Source organism: Myotis brandtii, unplaced genomic scaffold (genome assembly GCF_000412655.1).
Source record: "Myotis brandtii unplaced genomic scaffold, ASM41265v1 scaffold971, whole genome shotgun sequence".
Classification (NCBI taxonomy): Eukaryota; Metazoa; Chordata; class Mammalia; order Chiroptera; family Vespertilionidae; genus Myotis; species Myotis brandtii.
In genome coordinates, this window is record NW_005372026.1 from 310529 (window position 1) to 335310 (window position 24782).

Sequence of the window (24782 nt, forward strand, 5' to 3'; positions counted from 1 at the left end):
ACTCATAAGTCAAGGCCCCACTGTATGTTGATATATATGCGATTTGATATGTTTGCTATTTTGTTGTATTGACAGCAAGCTTGAAAACTTCTTATGTCAAATTTTCTGAAGGTGTTAACATCATAGATATTATTACACTTACAAATGTCAAATTTCACGCCAAAAAAAAGAGCATTTGCAGACAGTTTTAATTCATTATTTTATTTCGAAGAAAGGTGCTGCTGAAAGTTATCGTACACTCTGGAATCTTATGGTGAACATGCTCCATCTCAAGATACTTGTGAACGCTGGTTTAAATGCTTTAAAAATGATGATTTCAATGTGAAAGACAAAGTCGAGGTCAACCAAATGTTTTTTGAAAAGTGGATTTATTTTGAGAATCCCAAATGTGCAAAATCATGGGTTGATCCAGGTCAACCATCAACCTCAACTGCAAGGCCAAATCGCTTTGGAAAGAAGACAATGCTCTGCGTTTGGTGGGATCAGGAAGGTGTGGTGTATTACGAGCTTCTAAAACCAGGTAAAAATGTTAATACTGATTGCTGCCAACAACAAATAATCAATTTGAACCACGCTTTGAGTATGAAACGACCAGAATAGGACAGAAAACACGGAAAAGTAATTTTGCTTCATGATGTCGCACCATCACACACTTCAAAACCAGTCAAAGACACGTTAAAAGATCTTGCCTGGGAAGTATTAACCCACCCACTGTATTCACCAGACCTTGCTCCTTCAGGTTACGACTTGTTCCTATAGATGGCACACACAATTTCTGCACAACACTTCAAAACATACGAAGAAGTGGGAAACTGGGTCTGTGAATGGTTTGCCTCAAAACAAGCAAAGTTCTATTGGTACTGTATCCACAAATTACCTGAAAGTTGGGAGAAATTTGTAGCTAGCGATGGACATTACTTTGAATAAAGCATTTTTAATGTTTCTCTTGAAATTATTGTGTTTTCTTTGTTACAAAATCCACATTATTAAACAGTATATGATCATAGTAAGCTTTCCATAGAAGAATAATATTTACAGTTATATAGACAAGCTCCCATTTATGGATTATACCTTTCAATTCAACAGCACATTTTTGAAAGCTATAGAATGTCTGCTTTTGATGGGTCATCAACTGACTCAAGGAATTGCTTAGAAGAATAAAAGTAGTTGAATAATGGCATTTGAGAGCACTGGCTAGTCCTCAAAGAGATGAGTCCCTCTCATCTGCCCTCTTACAGGGTCTCCTCGTGTGTAGTTGTCCCCTTTGCTTTAAAAGCCTTTTAGCTTTTATTATCCACAATTTTATTATTAAGAATATGCACTTTACTACCTACCAGGAACAGGGAAAAAAAGCCCAAACTCATAGAATCTATACTAATAATAGAGCAATATGCAAATTGTCTGGGACACCATCACAGTAACAGTAACGACGGAACAGCAGGCTGAGTGGGCCAACAAAGCTGGCAGGGGGATTAGTGAGGGACGACCAAATAACTGAACAGCAGGCTGTATGAGCAACCAGGCTGGCAGGGTGCGGGCAGTTGGGGGCAATCAGGATGTTGAGGAGGGGGACAGTGAGGAGCGACCAGGCTGACAGGGTGTTGGCAGTTGCAGATGACCAGGCTGGCAAGGAGGGGGGCAGTTAGTGGTGACCAGGTAGACAGGGGGGGGCAGTTGGGGGCGATCAGTTAGGCAGGCAGGTGAACAGTTAGGAGCCAGTGTTCCCGGTTTGTGAGAGGGTCATCCCCAGAGGGGTCCCGGATTGGAGAGGGTGCAGGCTGGGCTGAGGGGACCTCCTCTACCCCCTGTGCATGAATTTCATGCACCAGGCCTCTAGTGTCTTTATAATAGATGTGTGACAGAGGCTCTGCTGTTTGAAGAAAAGCAGTAGATTTTAATAATAAAAACATGAAATATTCCAGAAACCTAGGATATTTGATAATCTAATGAATAGGTTTTTTATAACTTCTATTTTGTAGGGTGGGGATATTGTCACATCACAAACTATATAGTATCAATTTCTGTCAATAAGATCTACAGTCATGAAGACAAATTCATGGGTTCTCCACTCTACTATATAATAAGTTTAGCTCACAATGTGTCACACACAGATATTTGAATCTTATTTAATTTTTAAGCATTGTATACAAAACAGGACAAAACTATAAATATTTCAAGATTAATATAATATAAACTAAAGGCAAGATTGTTATTGTTGAAAGTTGAAAGCCTCACTAGGAGTAATGTCTTTTTTGGTTATTATTTCCAAATAAATGTGTTAATTTCTACTAAAGTTTTATACGATGAAATAAAGAGAAAAATAAGTATAATCATATTCAATAATGGAAAAATATACACTTTAGTCTGCAGAAACTTAGTATACTCAAAACACTAACTTTTTTTTGCATGCCTTCCAAAAACTTAAGCATCATATTCCTATAGATTTGAACAGTGTAAAATGACAAAAGGAAAACAGGATACTGCTTGTCACACCTTTATTTTTCACAACCACATATAGCAACTGAAAGTTTAACCTCTATTTCATGTCAACATTATCTAATTCATGGCATCTGTAGCCATTCAGTTCGACTCATGTTAAAACAATAAAGGACAAGAAAATGATTTTATTTTTCAATCAGTTTCAATGTTCAATGAATATTCAAATTGCTAACAACTGCTGATCTTTGTATGGATTTCATTTTAGGAATTTTTTAATTGGCATTTATCTTTTCAAAATTTAACACCTGCCACAAACCCTTTGGAAAGTTAACATTAGTCAGACATGGTATCTGTTCCCCCATGGCCCCTTTCATTATTATATTGTTTCCCGAGAGCTTCTGCAGGGCTGTGTTACAACCTGGGAAGCCATCACACAATGCTGCCCTTTCTGTAAAAAAGACATCTTAGCTGCTGATCTGGTTCTGCTACAGCATTTCTTCATACAAACTCACTACAATTTCTTTCTTTTCCAGTAATTAGAGTCTACATTTTGTTTCTCTCAGAAATGAATTTTATAGAAAAGCAAATTAGATACCTTTGTCTTTTTTTCCAAATTTCCGGGTTAATTACATTTTATATTGGTGATTATTTAGTTGTTCATGAAAAGTAAAAGTTAATGCCTTTGTGTAGAATTAGTTTTAATTCCTAGCCCTGGCCAGTGTTACTCAGTGGTCAGTGGTTAGAGGGTGGCCCCACACACCAAAGCGTCACAAATTCGATTTTTGGTCAAGGGCACATACCTGGTTTGCAGGTTCAATCCATGGCCCAAGTTGGGTTATGTGCAGGAGGAAACCAATTGATGTATCTTTTTCACACTGATGTTTCTCTCTCTCTCTCTCTCTCTCTCTATCTCTCTCTCCCTCCCTCCCTCCCTCCCTCCTTCCCTCCTCTCCATTCTACTTTCTCTAAACATCAGTGGGGAAAATGTCTTCCCCTGAGGATTAACAAAAAACAAAACAAAACAAAAAAACAGGAATTCATTTTAGTCCCAGAGACAAAAAAAATTATTTTTTTCATTGATATTATTTCCCTTTATAGCTAGGTTTAATTCAACTCACATTTATTTTATTTATCTTTTTGTCTATATATGAGATTGTCTTTTATTTTATTTTCTTTCTTTTTTTCTTTTTTCTCTTTTTTTGCTTAATCCCTTCGCCTTTAGTCACGGTTCTTTTAAAAATCAGTTATAATCCCCACAAGAATTTGAGCAGCAATAATACACAGTATAACTCCTGCTCACTTTAAAGTTCTAGTGAACTCAAAGTTAAAGCATCCCCAGGTAACCAGAAAGAATGATGATAAAAAGAATATCCCCCTACACTACAAAAAGGAGGCATTCATTTCTTCCCTGCAGATTTGTTTATTCTATTCTTAACACTAGGATAGTAGGCTTTTAAAGGAATTTTGCTTAAAGAGGAGACAGTACACTCTTGTTAATCTATATATATAAAAACTTAATATGAAATGTGTCCCCTCAGGAGTTCAACAGACCAGAAGTTCGAATGCTCACTATGACATCCGCTGACCACCAGGGTGTGGCGTGGAACAAAGGAAGGCCCTGGCCAACAGCCAGGAAGGGAGGCCCCAGCAGGCAGCCAGCAGCCTCTAGGGCAGTGATGGCGAACCTCTGACACGCGAACTCATTTTTTTGGTTGATTTTTCTTTGTTAAATGGCATTCAAATATATAAAATAAATATCAAAAATATAAGTCTTTGTTTTACTATGGCTGCAAATACCAAAAAATTTCTATATGTGACACAGCACCAGAGTTAAGTTAGGGTTTTTTAAAATGCTAACATGCAGAGCTCAAAAGGTTCGCCATCACTGCTCTAGGGACCCTACCCGTGCACGAATTTCATGCACTGGGCCCCTAGTTGTGAAAGAAACAAATATGAAGCAGAAGATACATAGGAAATTCATTGTGGTTTTCAAATGATAGGTGAAAGCTTGCAAACTGTCCCTTTGGTGATCTGAAGACCTGTTATAATCAGGTAACAAGAAATGTATCTGGGTCTGAGTTCTCTTATCAGTTCCTGTGTCCATAATCCTTGACCTGCATAGTCTAGACATCTGCTCCACAGGGAAATTCATCTTACTTATGCTTCATTACCTCAGCAGCATTCAAGATATTTACTAATAAATCTCACAAATTAATCAGGAACTGGGTAGAGGGGGGTGTTACAGAGGCGGGGGAAGGGGGGACATCAGTAATACTCTCAACAATAAAGATTATTTTTAAATAACTCAAAAAAATGTTTAAAAATTTAAAAAAGTTTTGTCCTAGCTGGTTTGGCTCATTGGATAGAGTGTCAGCCTGCAGACTGAAGGGTCCCGGGTTCAATCCTAGTCAAGAACACATGTCCAGGTTGCAGGCTGGATACCCAGTAGAGGGCATTAAAGAGGCTGCCGGTCAATAATTCTCTCTCATCATTGATGTTTCTCTCTCTCCCACTCACTTCCACTCTGAAATCAATTAAAACACACAAACACACACACACACACACACACACACACACACACACACACACACACAAAACCTCTAGCAAGTTTTCTTTAATGGGATTTGTTTTCAGTGCTATTCCTGGCACCTTGATCAGTGCCTAATGCAAAGTGGGGGCTGAGTTATACTTGACGAATGAATGAAAGTATTTGTCACACACTGAGCAGGATCCTTTGAAGTCCTTGGCCACACCTCACTTCCCAGCAGAGCCTCCTATCCCTGGGTCCTGCTGCATCTGGACAATTAAAGATGTTTGTCAAGTTGCCCTCCTCCCCTTCTTTTTCTCAGTGCTGAGTGAGAAAGAAAGGGAGGACATGGTCTCCTCTTAATTCCAGGCTGCTTTGCCTTTCTGACTCTCCCATGCCCCAGCAGCCTTCTCCCTTCCTCTTCTCCCCTCCCCTGACAGCCTCCCTCTTGGAAGTTCCAGGTTCTTTGTGGCAACACCCCTAGAGGTGCCTTTCTCCTCCTCTCCCTGCTCTGGGGTATCTGCAGGAAGGCAAGTCTCTATGTCCCCTACCCAGCAGGACACTGTGACCCCTCTTTGTGGGACTGAGGCAGCCCTTATCCTGAGATTCCTCTTATGACCTCACCTTCTGTAAGTGAATCAGAGTCTGTATCACTTTCCCTTTCACTTCAGCTGCTCAACTGGTTCAAGGTCCAGCCCTGCATGGGCTGGGCTTCCCCAGCCTGGGGCTCCCCTAGTGGCAGGTGTGTTTTCACTTTTCCTACATCAGCTGGGATTGCCCCTCTGTCCAGGCTAAAAGCTGCACCATGGAGCTCTGCAGAATTACATCTCAGCAGAGCTGCAAGTTCAGAGATACAGACAGAGCAGCAGGCTGAGACCCAGAAGAGGAGACTGAGACCAGAGACACCAAACAAGGCTGTGTGAGACCCAGGTGACAGCCTCTGAGTGGACACTTGGATCCCCATCTGCTGACAGAGACCAGAGACCAGAGGCCAGGATGAAGCCGGACTTGGCTGTGGGTTGCACGCTGGTGCTGGTGCTGATGATGATGGCCTCGGTGCTGACCAGGACAGGAGCAGCTCCTGCCCCTACGCCCCCCAGGACCCACCTGGGTGCAAGGGGCTGCCACATGGGCCAGTTCAAGTCTCTGTCGCCACAAGAGATGAAGGCCTTCAAGAGGGTCAAGGACGCCCTGGAAGAGTCGCTCCTGCTTAAGAACTGGAGCTGCAGCTCCCGCCCACTCCCCAGGACCCCGGACCTGAGGCAGCTGCAGGTGTGGGAGCGCCCTGTGGCCTTGGAGGCTGAGCTGGCCCTGACACTGAAGGTCCTGGGGACCTTGAAGAACTCGACCCTGGGTGACATCCTGGACCAGCCCCTTCACACGCTGCACCACATCCACTCCAAGCTTCAGGCCTGTGTCCCAGCTCAGGCCCCAGCAGGCCCCAGGCCCCGGGGCCCCCTCCGCCAATGGCTGCATCGCCTCCGGGAGGCCGGGAAGAAGGAATCCCAGGGCTGCCTTGAAGCCTTTGTCACATTGAACCTCTTCCGCCTCCTCACCCGTGACCTGAGATGTGTGGCTGCTGGAGACCTGTGTGCCTGACCCTGAGACCCACCGGCAACCTGTCCCAGCATCTTGGATTTTATTTATGCATGTCCCCCCTTTTTGTAATTTATTGACACCCAACCACTATTTATATATTTATGTGTGTGAATTGTCTAGCTCAGACCCAACAAAATACTTATTTTTCTACTTTTTGTAATAATTTTGCAAATAAACAATGAGTATAAGATGTTGAGGACAAAAAAACTTGTCACAACATTAATAAAGAAAAATAAATTGGAAATCCAGTATATTCTTGTGATACATTTATATGTATATCTATATATATAAAGAGGTAATATGCTAATTGGTCCTAATGGTGTCTCAGTCACGACCAGTCAAAGGTGCACACGCACAGGAGCTGGCAGGCTGAGACAGGGGTGGGGACTTGCACCACCAGGACATGAGGCTGTAAGGGGGTTTCAGGATGTGCCGCGGTGCCTCCCCCACAGCCGGCCCCCCCCTCCCCCCGCGGAAGCGCACACAGGCCTGCAGCACTGCCGGACCCTAAGGAAGCACATGCAGGCCCGAGACGCCGCCCAGCCTGGAGGGGGGTCTTTAGGATGGGGGCGGGGCCTCAGAAGAAAGCTCTGAGCACTCCTGCTCTGGAGTCTGAAGGCGCGGAGAAGAGGGAGAGCACATAGGCAGTTAGGGGGATCAGACAAGCAGGGGAGATCAGTTAGGGGCATCAGGCAGGCAGGAGAGCAGTTGAGGGCATCAGGCAGGCAGGCAGGTGAGCTCTTAGGAGCCAGTGGTTCTGGATTGCGAGAGGGATCCCAGATTGGACAGGGTGCAGGCCAGGCTGAGGGACCCCCCCCCCACCCCTGTGCATGAATTTTGTGCACTGGGCCACTTCATGGGTTGATGCTCAATCACTGAGCCACACCGGCCAGGTGGGATGTCCTCTTTCATCACTCTTATTCAACATTAGAGGCCCGGTGCATGAATTCGTGCATGGGTGGGGTTCCTTGGTGTGGCCTGCAGGGATCCGGCCCCAGCTCACAGCCCTGCAGCCCCGCCTGGCACCCTGCCATGGCCTGGCGCCTCCCCCTCGCCTGTGCCATCATCCCACCTGTGAGGGGGGGATCAATCAGGGCAAGGTCCCCCACCCGGCTCTCTCAGTGCCTGGGATCCGGGCAGCAGCTCCACCACCAGTGCCGCTGGTCGCCATCTGCGGGGCACTAGGCAGGGCAATCAGGCCCCCGCTCTCACCCACCTTGGCCTGACGCCACCCACTCACCTGCTCCACCGTCCCGCTGCAGTCCCGCCCTCGTCAGGGCCCATCGGGGCCAGCAGTGCCTCCACTGCTGCCCGCTGCCAGCACCCTGTTGCCGACACCAGCCATTTTCCACGCCACACCCTGGTGGTCAGTCCACGTCATAGCAAGTGGTCAAACTCCAGGTCGAACAACCACCCAAGAGGACAATTTGCATATTAGGCTTTTATTATATAGGACATGTATATGTGTATATGTGTATATGAGTAGATAACTGATTGATGGTAAAGAGTGAGACTTTTAAACCAGATAGCATAATCTGAATTTGAGGTCTACCACTAATCTCAGAAGGATTTTATGGAAATTCAGTGAGATAATTCATGTAAACCGCTTAGCAGAATGCCAGGCACATAGTGATACTCACCAATATATACACCTCAGATGTCAACTAGACTCTCTCTGGTACCAGAAGGCTACATAAAATGTCCTTGGTTTGGAAAGTCTAAATGATATTTTAAGAAACCTAGACCCTTGCCCTAGCAGGTTTGGCTCAGTGGATAGAGCATCAGCCTGCAGATTGAAGGGCCCTGAGTTTGATTCCGGTCAAAGGGCACATGCCCGGTTTGCAAGCTCAACCCACAGTAAGGGGCGTGCAGGAGGCAGCCAATCAATGATTCTCTCTCATCATTGGTGTTTCTATCTCTCTCTTCCTCTCCTTTCCTCTCTGAAATCAATAAAAATATATTAAAAAAAGAAAAACCCAGAACCTTGAGAATTTCCTGGCTTTTTGCATTCAACATGCCATCCTATCCCCACCATGGTAGACAACCAGATGTGAAACTCCATTCTAACAAAATACTTGTGAATAGACATCATTTAAAGGTTTGAGGTCGTGCAGAGAGGTAATATGGAACACCACTGGTTTAAAACAATAATTACTGCCCCTTCTCCTACAAAGTGTCTCTAATCTCAAATCTTATTTTGGACATATCAACCACCATATTTTCTACTACCATCAGTTTAGCAAGGGGTTCTCTTGGCCCTGCTCCCCATGGCACCCTGTCTCATCCAGGCAGAACAGGTGGAGGCCTTAGTGCCAGCCAACACTGAGCATATAAACACACACAGACACACACTCACACACACATAAGCACACCACATAGCATGTTATACATGAAAACCATGTCCTTAACATCATTAATGGTGATTTTAATTTTTTTCTTTATCGTTATCTTTTTTTACAATTGTTCTTAGTTGCAAATATATATTATTCTTCAAAAAGTATATACATTGCCTTTATTAAGAGAAAAAATAATTTTTTAAAGAAAGAGAGGTGGTACATAATAAATTTAAGACAATATGCTTTCAAAGGAGAAGCTTTTTTAAAAGGCCCATCAGTAATATGCTTCAGTTAGTTGGAAGTTTTTACTTACATGGAATAATCTATGAAGTAACCCAATAATTGCAAGCAATGACAGGACTGGAGTGTTTCTCTCCACATGAAGGTGAAACATTCTATTTAATATGTGTGTATCTTGCCTTATATTCTTATATTTTATGTAAATAAAATCTATATTTATGTGATATAAATTTTAATCAGTGACTATTCAAAAAAATCTTCAAAGTTGTTTTAATGGAGCCCCAAATAACACATTATTTAAAGAATAATTTTTTAAAAAATTGATTCAAATACCATTGGGATGAAGCCTAAGTTTGTGGAGACATGAGAGAGGGAATGGCCTAGAAAATTTAAGGCTTGAGAGCCCATTCTATATATTAAAGTGGTAGCAATTCATTTCAATCATTTTAATCAAAGGGAAAATGGATGTACATGATTCCTAATGTCTTCGTTTTTCTAACTCTTCACCTGAATGTAACAGAAAACTACTGCAGTTAGCATGAAAAGATGTTTGTAGATGCCAAGGAGAAGAATACAGAGAGGATTTAGGAAGGGAAAGGGATCAAAAACTGAAATCAGCCAGGCTGGGTTGGATGCTCATCTGCTTCATTCATGTTTTTAAACATATTTTCTCCCATTTCAAAGGGAAGTGAAAGATAGTTGCTCCACAGACTAAGCCAGAGTGAAATAAGTTGGGTCCTCTTAGTTTCATCCCAAATGTCTAGAAAATAGAATTCAATTGGGGCCCAGATTTGGTAAGGAATTCCCCTTTTCCAAACAGCTAGAGGCAGAGATCTCCTTGTGTAGTTGTCACTCATGGTTTTAAAAGCCTTCTGTTTTTTGCTACCTAACATTATCTTATGTAATAAAAGGCTAATATACAAATCAACTGAACGGCTGAATGACTGGTCACTATGATGCACACTGACCACCAGGGGGCATGTGCTCAATGCAGGAGCTGCCCCCTGGTGGTCAGTGTGCTCCTACAGAGGGAGCGCCGCTCAGCCAGAAGCCCTGACCTGGGCTCATGGCTGGTGAGTGCAGTGGTGATGGCAGGAGCCTCTCCTGCCTCTGCGGCAGTTCTAAGGACATCTGACTAACGGCTTAGGCCTGCTCCTCAGGGAACAGGCCTAAGCCGTCAGTCGGACATCCCCCAAGGGCTCCTGGACTGGAGAGGGTGCAGACTGGGTTGAGTGATCCCACCCCCCCCCCACCAAGTGCACAAATTTTGTGCACAGGGCCTCTAGTTTCAATATAAGTTCCTGGGAAAGAAAATCACTGTGTGCTACGCCAAAATTCCTAAAGACAAAGGTATGCAAATGTTTGACAAATGTCTTTACAGTTTTATTAAGTGAATATCAGTAAAACCTTTTAAACACTAAGAAAAAAGAAGATATATAAGAATATCAATCAAACATAAAAACCCATCACTGTTGCAGTGTATATAAATTACAACTCATACTGCATTTATATGATCATAGTAAGCTTTCCATAGAAGAATAATATTCACATTTATATAGACTAGCTACCATTTACGGATTATGCCCTTCAATTCAATAGCACATTTTTGAAAGCTATAGAATGTGTGCTTTCGATGGGTCATCAACTGACTCAAGGAATTGCTTAGAAGAATAAAAGTAGTTGAATAATGGCATTTGAGAGCACTGGCTGGTTCTCAAAGAGATGAGTGCCTCTCATCTGCCCTGTTACAGGGTCTCCTTGTTTGTAGTTGTCCCCTTTGCTTTAAAGCCTTTCAGCTTTTATTATCCACAATTTTATTATTGGGAATATGCACTTTACTACCTACCAGGAACAGAGGAAAAAGCCCAAGCTCATAGAATATCTTTATGATTGATGTGTGACAGAGGCTCTGTTGTTTGAAGAAAAGCAATAGATTTGAATAACAGAAGCATGAAATATTCCAGGAACCTAGGATATCTGATGATCTAATAAATGGGTTATTTATAACTTCTATTTTGTAGGGTAGGGATATTATTCACATCACAAACTCTATAGTATCAATTTCTGTCAATAAGATCTACAGTCATGAAGACAAATTCATGGGTTCTCCACTCTACTATATAATAAGTTTAGCTCACAATGTGTCACACACAGATATTTGAATCTTATTTCATTTTTAGGCATTGTATACCACAAAAAGGACAAAACTATAAATATTTCAAGATTAATGTAATATAAACTGAAGGCAAAAATTGTCATTGTTGAAAGTTGAAAGCCTCACTAGGAGCAATGTCTTTTTTGGTTATAATTTCCAAATAAATGTGTTAATTTCTACTAAAGTTTTATACGATGAAATAAAGAGAAAAATAAGTATAATCATATTTAATAATGGAAAAGTATACACTTTAGTCTGCAGGAACTTAGTATAATCAAAACACTAGCATTTATTGCAGGCCTTCCAAAAATTTGAGCGTCCTATTTCTACAGATTTGAACAGTGTAAAATGACAAAAGAAAGACAGGATACTGCTTTGTCACACCTTTATTTTTCACAACCACATATAGCAACTGAAATTTTAACCTCTATTTCATGTCAACATTATCTAATTCATGGCATCTGTAGCCATTCAGTTTGACTCAAGATAAAACAATAAAGGACAAGAAAATGATTTTATTTTTCAATCAGTTTCAATGTTCAATGAATATTCAAATTGCTAACAACTGCTGACCTTTGTACTGATTTCATTTTAGAATTTTTTTTTTATTTTCTTTATTGATTAAGGTATTACATATGTGTCCTTACCCCACCCCCACCCCCCTCCACACTCCCGCCATGCTCTCACCACCTTGGTGTCTGTGTCCATTGGTTAGGCTTATATGCATGCATACAAGTCCTTTGGTTGATTTCACCCCCTTCCCCCCCTTCCCCTACCTTCCCTCTGAGGTTTGACAGTCTGATCGATGCTTCTCTGTCACTGAATCTGTTTTTGATCATCAGTTTATATTGTTCATTATATTCCACAAATGAGTGAGATCATGTGATATTTATCTTTCTCTGACTGGCTTATTTCGCTTAGCATAATGCTCTCCAAGTCCATCCATGCTGTTGCCAATGGTAGGAGTTTCTTCCTTTTTACAGCAGCGTAGTATTCCATTGTGTAGCCCACCCCCATCCGAGGAGCAGCCCCCCCACCACCAGTCAGAGGAGCCACATTTTAGGAATTTTTTAATTGGCATTTATCTTTTCTAAATTTAACACTTGCCACAAACCCTTTGGAAACATTAACATTAGTCAGACATCATATCTGTTCCCTCCCGAACCCCACCCTGTGGCCCCTTTCATCATTATGTTGTTACCCTGGACTCTTCTACGGGACCATATTACAACCTGCAGAGCCATCACACAATGCTCCCCTTACTGTAAAAGGACATCTTAGTTGTAGATCTCCTGGTTCTGCTATGGCCTTTATTCATACATACTTATTACTGTTTCTTTCTTTTCCAGTAGTTAGAGTCTACATTTTGTTTTTATCAGGAATGAATTTTTTAGAAAAGCAAATTGCATACCTTTTTTCCCCCAAATTTCTGGGTTTTTTTCATTTTATATTGGTGATTATTTAGTTGTTCATTAAAAGTAAAATTTAGTGCCTCTATGTAGAATTAGTTTTAGTCCCTAGCCCTGGCCAGTGTTACTCAATAGTTAGAGTGTGGCTCCACATACCAAAGGGTCACAAGTTTGATTCTTGGTCAAGGGCACATACCTGAGTTGCAGGTTCAATCCATGGCCCTAGTTGGGGCACGTGCAGGAGGAAACCAATTGATGTATGTCTTTCACCTCTCTCTCCCTCTCTCTCTCTCTCTCTCTCTCTCTCTCTCTCTCTCTTTCTCTTTCTCTCTCTCTCCACCCCCTTGCACTTTCTCTAAACATCAATGGGAAAAAAAATCCTCTGGTGAGAATTAACAAAAAACAAAACAATAAAAGGAATTCGTTTTAGTTCCTAGAGACAAAAACAACTATTTTTTATTGATATTATTTCCCTTTATAGGTAGGTTTAATTCAATTCACATTTCTTTTAATTATATTTTTGTTTATCTATGAGATTGTCTTTTTTTTTTTTTGCTTAGTCCATATACCTTTACTCACTGTTCTTTTAAAAATCACTTATAATCCCCACAAGAATCAGTTGGGCAATAATACACAGTGTACTTCCTGCTTGCTTTAAGTTCTAGTGAACTCAAAGGAAAAGCCTACCCAGGTGACCTAGAAAGAATTGTGATAGAAAGAATATCCCCCTACCCTAGAAAAAGGAGGCATTCATTTCTTCCCTGCAGATTTGTTTAGTCTATACTTAACACAAGGATAGTGGGCTTTTAAGGAATTTTGCTTAAAGAAGAGACAGTACACTCTTGTTAATCCTATATAATAAAAGAGAAACATGAAAATTAACCATCCCTCTGCTATGCTCAAGCCATGCCCACAAGCCACGCCCACCAGCCAGTCAGGATCGAGTATTCAAATTAACCCAACTAAGATAGCAGTGGCCACGGAGCTGGAGCGAGCAGGAGGCTTGGGTTGCCCCCGGTGATGGAGGAAGCCATGCTTCCCTCCTGTCTTGGCCCGCCCTGGGCTCCGCTCAAGGCTACAAAGTTTCAATTATAGAAGATAAATTAATTCCAGATACCTGCTTCCAGCCAGCTGTGGCCTCCGCTCAAGGAGGGGCTGGGAGCCTGGGTTGCCAGAGGGAACTCAGGCTTCCAGCTAGACCTGGGCTCCACTCAAGGCTACAAAGTTTCTATTATAGAAGATAAATACATCCCAGATACCTGCTTCCAAAAAAAAAGAAAAGAAAAGAAAAGAAAAGAAAAGAAAAGAAAAGAAAAGAAAAGAAAAGAAAAGAAAAGAAAAGAAAAGAAAAGAAAAGAAAAGAAAAGAAAAGAAAAGAAAAGAAAAGAAAAGAAAAGAAAAGAAAAGAAAAGAAAAGAAAAGAAAAGAAAAGAAAAGAAAAGAAAAGAAAAGAAAAGAAAAGAAAAGAAAAGAAAAGAAAAGAAAAGAAAAGAAAAGAAAAGAAAAGAAAAGAAAAGAAAAGAAAAGAAAAGAAAAGAAAAGAAAAGAAAAGAAAAGAAAAGAAAAGAAAAGAAAAGAAAAGAAAAGAAAAGAAAAGAAAAGAAAAGAAAAGAAAAGAAAAGAAAAGAAAAGAAAAGAAAAGAAAAGAAAAGAAAAGAAAAGAAAAGAAAAGAAAAGAAAAGAAAAGAAAAGAAAAGAAAAGAAAAGAAAAGAAAAGAAAAGAAAAGAAAAGAAAAGAAAAGAAAAGAAAAGAAAAGAAAAGAAAAGAAAAGAAAAGAAAAGAAAAGAAAAGAAAAGAAAAGAAAAGAAAAGAAAAGAAAAGAAAAGAAAAGAAAAGAAAAGAAAAGAAAAGAAAAGAAAAGAAAAGAAAAGAAAAGAAAAGAAAAGAAAAGAAAAGAAAAGAAAAGAAAAGAAAAGAAAAGAAAAGAAAAGAAAAGAAAAGAAAAGAAAAGAAAAGAAAAGAAAAGAAAAGAAAAGAAAAGAAAAGAAAAGAAAAGAAAAGAAAAGAAAAGAAAAGAAAAGAAAAGAAAAGAAAAGAAAAGAAAAGAAAAGAAAAGAAAAGAAAAGAAAAGAAAAGAAAAGAAAAGAAAAGAAAAGAAAAGAAAAGAAAAGAAAAGAAAAGAAAAGAAAAGAAAAGAAAAGAAAAGAAAAGAAAAGAAAAGAAAAGAAAAGAAAAGAAAAGAACCTAATATGCAAAGTGTCCCCTCGGGAGTTCGACCAACCCAGAGTTAAATTACTTGCTATGACATGCGCTGACCACCAGGGGGCAGCTTGGAATGAAGGAAGGGCCCAGCCAGCATCTGGCAACCACTAGGGACCGTACCCGTGCACAGATTTTGTGCACTGAACCTCTAGTTTTAAAATAAACAAATATGAAGCAGAAGATACGTAGGAAATTCATTGTATTTTCCAAATGATAGGTGAAAGCTTGCAAACTGTCCCCATTGGTGAACTGAAGACCTGCTATAATCAGGTAACAAGAAGTGTGTGTGTGTCTGAGTTCTTTTATCAGTTCCTATATCCATAACCCTTGACCTGCAGAGTCTAGACTTCTGCCCCACAGGGAAATTCATCTGGCCTATGCTTCATTACCTCAGCAGCATTCTAGATCCTTACTGATTAATCTCACAAGTTAATCAGTGCTAACTTGTTAATAGATGATTCTGATTCAATATATAATCTGCCAAGATATGTATTGATATTAACATAATTATTAGAAACAAGATCCCAAATCCCAATGTTTATGTACTAAAATATTCTCAAGCCTTTATACTGAAAAGTCCTCAAGTTTTTGTGACTTTTAAAATGTGTGCTTTTATTTCAGTAATAATGACAGGAATTGATAAAGCCTTCCTAGATATCAACTTATAATCAAGTAGTGTGTGATTTCAGTGTTTCAGTCAACTTGTGAATTCTTATTCTCCATTATATTAGTGCCAAACTTTATAAAGAAAGATAGAGGTTTAGTTTAAAACTGGTGTTTCTCACATTAGAATGCAAGGTCGTGGAGGTCAGAAGGTAATCTTTTGAATCTGTGATTTCTCAAGTCTGAGAAACACTAATTCAACTTGAAGACTGAATCCAATGAATAAGGGGTATGGATTTAGCACTAGTGTAGGTAGGTCTTTGTGTCTTTCTCAGATCACACCAAGGAACTCCCACTTCTCCTCTAATGCACGCCTGGCATGGCTGTTAACAAAAGACACCCAATACATTTTGAAATTTTGCCAGAAAGAAACATATGGATGAAAAAGGGAGCTTTGCAACATTTCTGATGAGCAGCTGTTTGGGTTGGTTGAATCCTTTCTAAGGATGACCATTGCTGAGTCTGTGTGCTTCTGCACTGGCATGATGCTTCCTCTGAGATGAATTCAGAATTATGGAAAGGGAAGAATGGAAAGGGATCTAGCTATGCGCAATTGGATAATTCCCAGTGTAACAGCTAATGTGCTATGCAAAGGTCAAAGGGCTTAGGGTTCAAACAAAACTGGCTCAGGTTTGGGTTATGACGTTAGTACTTACTGGCTCGTTAGTCAGGTAGAGCTGAGGACTAAGTGAAATAATATAAATATCAATATGCAACTCAATACCTGGCTCATAGGCTGCTGAATAAAGTCTATGTTCACTTTAGTTAGAAATTGGTTTAAAATTGAGATCTTTTCACACTAAATCTTATGCTCTTACCTTTATAATTCTGTACTTCTCTGGGGGAAAAAATGAAGAGTAAATTACAGGGAGAAATGTACTTTATAGTTTTTTTTTTCAAAAAAAATACATGTATATATATATAATGCTAATTAGACCAGATGTCCTTCTGGACTAAGCTGGGGCTTCCAGGGCCGGGGGAAGCTACCACGGCTGCAAGGCCCAGCCCCTTGCACGAATTTTGTGCATCGGGCCTCTAATATGTATATATATATATGTTAGTTTTAATATTGTTGTGGATTACAAAGCATTTTGAGCTCATCTAATATGAACAATTTAATGTATGCTGTTCCCAAACACTTGGAAAAGTTTAAATACAAAATTAAGAGAACACAAAGTCACACAATCTTGTTTCCAGAGTCACTTTCAGTCAGCCCCACACAGCTGTTGCACTGGGAATTATCCAATTGCACACAGATAGATCTCTTTCCATTCATTTGGATAATTCTGAATTCCTTTCAGAGGAAGCATAATGCCAGTGCAGAAGTACACAGACTCAGAAACGGCCACCCTAAGGAAGGATTCAACCAACTAGAACAGCTGCTCATCAGAAATGTTGCAAAGCTTCCTTTTTCATCCATATGTTTCTTCCTGATAGTCAAAATTTCAAAATATATTGTATACCTTTTGTTCTGACATAGTGTTAAAATATTTTCTGAATTGTGCTATTCAAAATATGCCAGACCTTGAAGTAAGAAGAGATAAAACAGCTTCTGATTGTGTGTGTGTGTGTGTGTGTGTGTGTGTGTGTGTATTTGTGTGAAAAATTAAAAATCTTACCAGTCTATTACATAATTGAAACTCTAAGGTATAAAGTCAAAAGACAAAATTAATTTAAGAAAATGCACCAGCATCTAGCTTCACATCACTAGCTACATTGAAATAGATAAATCATTTAAATGCTGATTAGATGTAACAAAATTATTAGAGCACAGTGGACTTAAATGCAAGTCTCCCTGGATTACATCCTGACTTTTGCTTCTATATCTGCCTGACCTTGGGCTTCTCCTCTGCCTGTACCTCAGCCTCACATGACAAATAGAAACAATAATACTACCTTCCTCATGTTTTGGAAGATTAATTGAGTCCATCTATGAAAAATGCTTAAAACAGTGCCTGAGTCATCGTAAACACAGTGTAAGCTATAGTTGTCATTATTAGTGATATTAATGTACCCCTATGTTGTTTAAGAAAATCCATTGCAAAACAATTTGATGGTTTTGTAATCAGGATTAATTTAAATGAGGTTTTAAAGCATTTCCTGTAGAATCTCAACATTTCTCTAATTTACACACAGGCTAGATCAATAGCTATTAAAATTAAATTTTATTAATAAAACACTTATTTCAACATTAATTCTTAAATATGAGCATTTCACGTTTACATGGCATGAGTACAGGAGTCTGCTCATCGTACTCATATTTGTAAGCCTGGTAAGTAGCACAGCACGAGGCATGTATGAACATCAGTCAGCATGTACTGAATGAGTGTGAGCTCTTCAGTAAATAATGGGGATTGGCTCAGGCTTCTTGAAATGATTTTTTGTTGTTGTTCAAATTATCTTCTCTACCATAGCACAGAAAATATAAATTGTCTGTTGGTAAGTTATGCAAATTTTAAATTTTACTAGTATAAGTTTTTCTTGCAATTGAAGGTCTAACCATACTCATTTTTCTGGTATAAATAAGATTTATGTTAAAACAAAATATGACCTCTTTTGCAAGGAAAAACTAATTTTTAAAAGGTCAGCATCACTTCTTGGAAGGACTTTGATTCTGATTCAGTGGGTATAGGGTGGGGTCCAGGCATCTGCAGTCTCAGGCACCCCAGATGAATCTGGATACCATATTTTGGGAAACACTAAAGAAATAATAAAAACTAACATGTATTGATCCCATACTTAATATTCTAGCTACTGTCTAAATGCTTTATATAAATCAACACATTTAATACCCCAACACAGCCATGTACCAGAAATCAAACCCAGGCAAGTCTGCCTCCAAAATCCATGTTCTTGCTATTACATTCTAAAAGATACTGGGGCTCAAGTAATCAGGGAAATCAACTAGTCTTTCTAAGATGTGATTTCTTCATTTTCAAATTCAAAATGTATTCATTTGGGTGAGAAATAAATGAGGTGAAATTCACCAATACATGTTTTTAAGTGTTGTGTGTGTACATATAAAGTATGCACATATATATAAATTATTGTCACTAGATAGATCAATCATATCAGTCTGAAAGGCAATAAAACTTGTTACTAATATCAAATGGAGAAAAAGCAAGATATTGCAAAAGGAAAAAATTTTCAACAGATAAGCAAATAGAACGTTAACTGAGATTGATTTAATTTATTAAATACCAATGGGACATAACTTGCTTTTTGGAAAGTTGTGACTAATCAACATCAGACATTCCCAAAGCATGAACTAGGCTTGCAATATTTTACACTGTAGGTATTGTTCACATTATATAACTTCCCATGAGAAACTTAACATTATAACTCAAGTCATGCTCATATCTTTAAGGTTATATGACAACAAAAAGTCATTTGTTTCATATTTAACATCTCCTAGCTGACTTCTCTTACCGGCTATCTGTTTTTACTCTAGTACTAAATCAGATGAATGAAAGTAAAGGAAATAGGGAGAACTCTTGTCACTGATCTCAGTTGACAGGGATAAAGGTGCTGCTCACGCCTGGAATGAAATGGCTGCTATTCACCAGCAATTTCTGACAATGCTTTGAAACATAAATGCCCTCATTGTGACACTTAAGAACACATTATTGGGTTGAATCTTTTATTATAATCTTTCATCTCGAGTCATGATGGAAGTAAGACAATAAATTGTTTCTTTTTAGGTTCATTCATTATAACAAATTTCAAAGTCTAATCGTTTGAGCAATGTAGATTTTACTTTTCATTATATTATTGATTTGTGAAACATTTATATTTATTATGATGAATTTATCTTCATGTGACATTTTTAAGTAAAAACAAAAAGTACATTAAACAGAATCCAAGGCTGGAGTATAATATTCATTAATTCATTTAACCAAATATGGTCATGTGCTGATGTCCCATGGGCTAGATTCTGAGGATTAAACTATAAATAAGATAAAGTGCATACTCTAGCCTTTCTCTTCTAATTCAGTAGGAGTAAAAAATCTTGCCCGCAGGCAAGGTCTTTTATTAAATGAGGTTCTTTTGCTTTTTTTTGTAAGGTAAGCTTAAAAGTAATGTTGCTATTACTCTGCAGGAGTAGCTCTGTTAGAATCTTCAATCTACAAAACAGTGGTTTTAATTGAACCACGAGCAATTCCACTGTGAATTGGACTTAAACATGCTGCTATGGGGCATCTTGGAGTTTCAGAAAAGAGAAATGGACCCGCTCACGCAGAGAGAAATCGCCTCCATTTTGGAGGTAACCAGAAAGCTACCTACTGGAGCCAACCCTCACCCCCGCGGAGACAGCGGCATTGTTTCTGACTCTTCCAGCTTCTTCTCAGAAAACAGCTGAAAAGCACTCTTTTCCTCAGTGCACATTTTAAACATTACAGTGATTTCCATGCCTGCCGCTCTGGTGAAGAGTAGAGACTCTAACACAAGCCAAAGACAATTGATTAATTGAATACTGACCTCAGTTCATTTCCTAACTTTTCAAAATCTATTTTTCTGGGTGTAAAGGCATGGGCCTCTATGATAGATAAGCTCATACTCAAAATAATTAATAGATGATTATATAAAGCTTTATAGTGTAACTCTGAGCTACCATAGTAAATGAGCAATGGTGATTATTTTCTCCCAATTAAAAGTACATAGAGCCCCATTGTTTGTGTAGTACTGTGTTAGACTTATGTATACATAAAGCATGAAACATTGTCCCTGTAGTCAGAGAGAGAAATCTAAGTCCAGGGAATCATTATGTAAACAACATAAGACAGTCTAGAAAAGGTGAAGAATTCTGTACATAAGAAACAGGAAAGTTGATTAACACTAGGAGAATTATGCAAATATTATTGATATTATGCAAGTTTAATATTTTTAAATGTTGCTTAAGTATTAAGTATTAAGAATAAAAAGATGACTTGTGACAGTATCCCTAGTTTGGGGTTTTTAATTTTATTATGTTTTATTTACATTAGCACTGAATAGAACATCTTTACTATAATCTGTTCCTATTTAATGAATTGGAGTAGACTGATTTTCAATTACAAAAAGGAAATCCTATCCCCAAATCAAAGAAAGAAAAACACATGGAATTAGTCCATGTTTGATCAATAACATAATGCTAAATACTATTGCTAAAATAAAATGTTTGATTTAAAAATTGAAATTGAATGACTACCTGCCAAAACTATCATTTTAGAAATTACAATTTGTTAGATTTAAAAATGGCATTGGGCCCTGCTGGTGTGGCTCGGTTGGTTGGAGCATTGTCCCAAACACTGGAAGGTGGCAGATTCGATTCCCAGTCACATACTCAGGTTGTTAGTTTCATCCCCTAGTCTGAGTGCATGCGGGAGGCAACCAATTGATGTCTCTCTCTCTCCTCTCTCTCTCTCTCTCTCTCTCTCACTCTCTCACACTCTCTCTCTCTCTTCTTCTCTCCCTTCCTCTCTAAATAAAAAAGTTAATTAAAAAGAATAAAAATAAATTACATTAAAATCTACTAAACCAACCCATTAAACTCTATGTGAAGGTTCTAAAATTAATAGGATTAAGATATTCTGCAACATCGCTATTACTTTCCATAGCAGCTGCAAATATCCATGCAAATAAATGGTAGGGAAATAAAGGCTTCCCACTGTTTGTCAGAATCTCTAGGACTGGTTGGATTAAAAACTAGAAATCAGGTACTAAAATAAGAACAATCTATTAAAAACCTTGAAGAGTCTCATAATCTGACAACAATATATTCATATGAAGTCTAGGCAGTGCCATGAAGATTATGCTAAGAAATTTGGATGATGAATGCTTGAATTGTTGAGTTAAAGGGAATTTGGGCTTAGGACTGACTTGTCTACAATGAAATGTGGGAATTAAACATTTCCGGCCACACAGAGGTAGATGAAAGCATTTAAAATGTTCTACCCTCACTCTAAAGATAAAATCTGACTAAAACCAAGTAAGCATTTTGGGATACAAAGAACATAAACTTTGCAGTATCATTAAATGGAATTGACAAAGACCAAGGAGGTGTAAAAGGAATGCAAGACAATTAAGATGTTAATTCCTTCATGTGATGAAATACAGATCTAGAAATAGTGATAGGCTTCCAGTCTGATGAGCTGCAACTATAAAAGGCCACTGAGGGTAGAATCTCACCCACGGTTCAAAGTTTATATTATATTTCAGACTTCTGAGGAATTTTTTCATGACGACTCAAACCCCCAATGGTTTTTATTTTCTCTGAACTCATCTAGTACAGGTCTAACATAACACCAATTGCAGCCATATATATGGCAAGTAAAACCCACACTTAAACAAACGTTCCAAGTGTTCTGAGACAGGGTGTGTGTGTCCTACTGCTCCTGCGGTGTTCTTGCAGCATAATTCACTTGGATGGTGGAACGAAGGGCCCTTACTTAACTTGCCTGTGGCCATGAAGTTGTACTTCTTCCAGCCTTGTTTTAAATAAATAAATAAATAAATAAATAAATAAATAAACAAACACACACACACACACACACACACACACACACAAAAGACCTGGGAAACTTAGAGTTCATCATTCCCCTGGCTCATTACAACTCCAACAAATCAAATTCTGCTATCTCATTTCTGTTGACATGACTTAAAAACAGAAGTTATTATTCTAAGCAGATCAAGTGAAATTTAAGCTTTCAGAAGCACATTCTGTAAATGAATGTCTTTAATTTCATTGTTGCTCAGGGTGACTTTACTAACCAAAAGAAGCAGCACACACACACACAAAAAATTGCTAAGTGAAGTCATTGTGGTATTCTTAACAGTCCTAAGTGTCAATTTGAAGAATAGGCCGCTTCTTCGGAAGCACTCCTATTTAAAACCGAGTGGACAGCAACATTGATGGATGATCGAGGCAGCCTGAGTCACACAAGGGGACTTTATGTTTCTGCAAGTAAAGGGGGAAATGCAGAGTTTATTTCTATCATTCTCACACAGCTATGAAACGCTGTTAGCTTTTCAAAATGCAAAACTGTCCAACAAAATCTGAGAGAAGATAAACCATTCTTTCCTTCCACCTGCATTACTGAGAACCACTGGCTGGGTGGGAACGTCTCCAAATTTTTTTATTCTGTCTCCCTTTTTGCATCCTTTTACTATACAAACTGTTTTCTCTAGCTAACCTGTCAGAGAGACATCTGTTACCATTATAGAAGCCAATGCCCATCGGTGTGTGTCACGCTTCGGTGATTCAGTGCCAAGGTTCTGGGACAAATCTTTTTACCAAGCGTTGTCTGGAAATTCTCCGTCGCTTCATCGGCCCCTAGAGGCACATGTATGATCCACCCTCAACTTTAGACACCAGGTAGCAGGTGATCTATGAGCTTAGTTATTTTCTCCCATTCTGCAAAAAATGACATGCCACCTCTATAGCTCTCATGCCAGCTTTAAATTGTCCTGTCAGGCACAAAGAATTTAGAAAAATTATGAAGCATCCCTAATAGAACCTTAATGCCCTTGTGCACTGTTCTTCCATCACTTTTCACCTTTCTGTCTCAAGCCAGGAAACTAAAAGGATTAGATATAATGCTATAAATTGAAAAATGTAGCAGTTCCTGGAGGCCTTACTCCAGGTTTTCAAGGTGCGGTAGAATTATCATATTATTACTAATGCTTCAAATTTAATGCTTTGATGAACCCAAAGAGGTTTTTTGAGATCCAAAGATGGTAAGAAAACCTAAGCCTGGAAGAGGCAAGTTGACATTATGATCACTGCATGTGGAATCATTACTTCCATTCACTTTTTATGGGGCTTGATCATTTGTATGCCTTCCTACCCCAAGAAAACTTGGCTGTCTTTTGTAAAGCCCTCTTCACCTTGACCGCATTCTACCCTATTCATTATCACCCCGTGTCTGTGTCAGCAGATCCGTGGCCTCTGTGAGTGTCCTGCCCACTGGCTGGATGATGAGCTCCACTGTTCCACCCCCGAAAGTGCTGAGGGAGCGTCCAGCCAGATGGCCTTCTTGCTGATCATGTCTAAGGGGTGTGCTGTTTTGTTTTGTTTTTCCCCTAAGTTGGCTCATTTAATATAGGCTATATCTGAGGCAGTTTGGTCTGAGCCAACAAAAAATAGTAATATAGCTGTATTATGAATTACAGTGCTGCCTTTCAAATCAATGACAGTGGCCAAATTAAAGGTATTTTCTATAGTGTTAAAGAGAAAATATGTGACATGTGCATATATATATCAGGTTCAAGTATAGTCTGCTTTGTTGTTTGATGTCAAAAAATAAGCTTGTGCATTTCACACACACTTTGCTTCTGTAGAAGACACTGAGATTGTTTTTCTAATTCACATTTTAAAGGTTAACAATATTACAGACTCAATATATACATGAGGCTGCCATCATCATTGTTAAGGGAGTGTGTCTTCATTTCATTCCTAAGTTCTTAGTGGTGTTTTCCTTCAACAATCAGTAAATGTGCCTCGGAGTGTCGTGATCTTTCCCTGTCCAGTCTTCTCAGCTGCCTGGGTCATGTATCTGCACAAAAACTTGTTCCTAGTAAGATTAGCCGCCCAGTGCTCCTTTTAACTGTCCAAAAGTGATGAGTGGCTCAGCTTATACAGAATCTGTCCTCATAAAGAACGAAGGAAAACGATACACCTGGAAGTCCAAAGATGCTACAGCAATGGGAATTTTGTGATCAGTTGAAGATCCATTTGAAATTCATATTAGAAATTTAATTTGAAAATGAATTACACTTGAGCAATATCATTAATGACCTAAAACATTAAAGCTTAGAAAATAATGTATCTCAGTGATCCATAGGAGATGTAGAAGGCTGAAGAGATTCCCAAGGAATGTCTCGTAACAAAGTTGGTTCACATGGAATTGATCTAACGTTAAAATGAAAATAGACTGCCCTAACCGGTTTGGCTCAGTGGATAGAGTGTCGGCCTGTGGACTGAAAGGTCCCAGGTTCGGTTCCGGTCAAGGGCATATACCTTGGTTGCGGGCACATCCCCAGTAGGAGGTGTGCAGGAAGCAGCTGATCAGTATTTCTCTCTCATCGATGTTTCTAACTCTCTATCCCTCTCTCTTCCTCTCTGTGGAAAATTAATAAAATATGTTTTAAAAAATGAAATGAAAATAGACTGAAGCAGCAGCAGCTTTCCCCTTAGGTAGCTGAATGCTTTTAAAATTTCATTTATAAATGC

General features: G+C 39.1%; 2 protein-coding genes across 8 annotated transcripts in view; both read left to right on the forward strand.

Annotated features, from left to right (window-relative positions):
* Positions 1–24782, forward strand: part of GRIA4 (glutamate receptor, ionotropic, AMPA 4) — a 415907-nt gene that overhangs the window by 183821 nt on the left and 207304 nt on the right. The window lies entirely within an intron of this gene.
* On the forward strand, positions 5591–6686 carry LOC102253881 (interferon lambda-3). The gene has a single exon (XM_005886332.2). The coding sequence runs from the start codon at positions 5963–5965 to the stop codon at positions 6563–6565; it is 603 nt and encodes a 200-aa protein (XP_005886394.1). The 5' UTR covers positions 5591–5962; the 3' UTR covers positions 6566–6686.

Coding starts and splice junctions, on each gene's coding strand:
- LOC102253881 (XM_005886332.2), top strand. CDS start 5,963: ATGAAGCCGGACTTGGCTGTGGGTTGCACGCTGGTGCTGGTGCTGATG.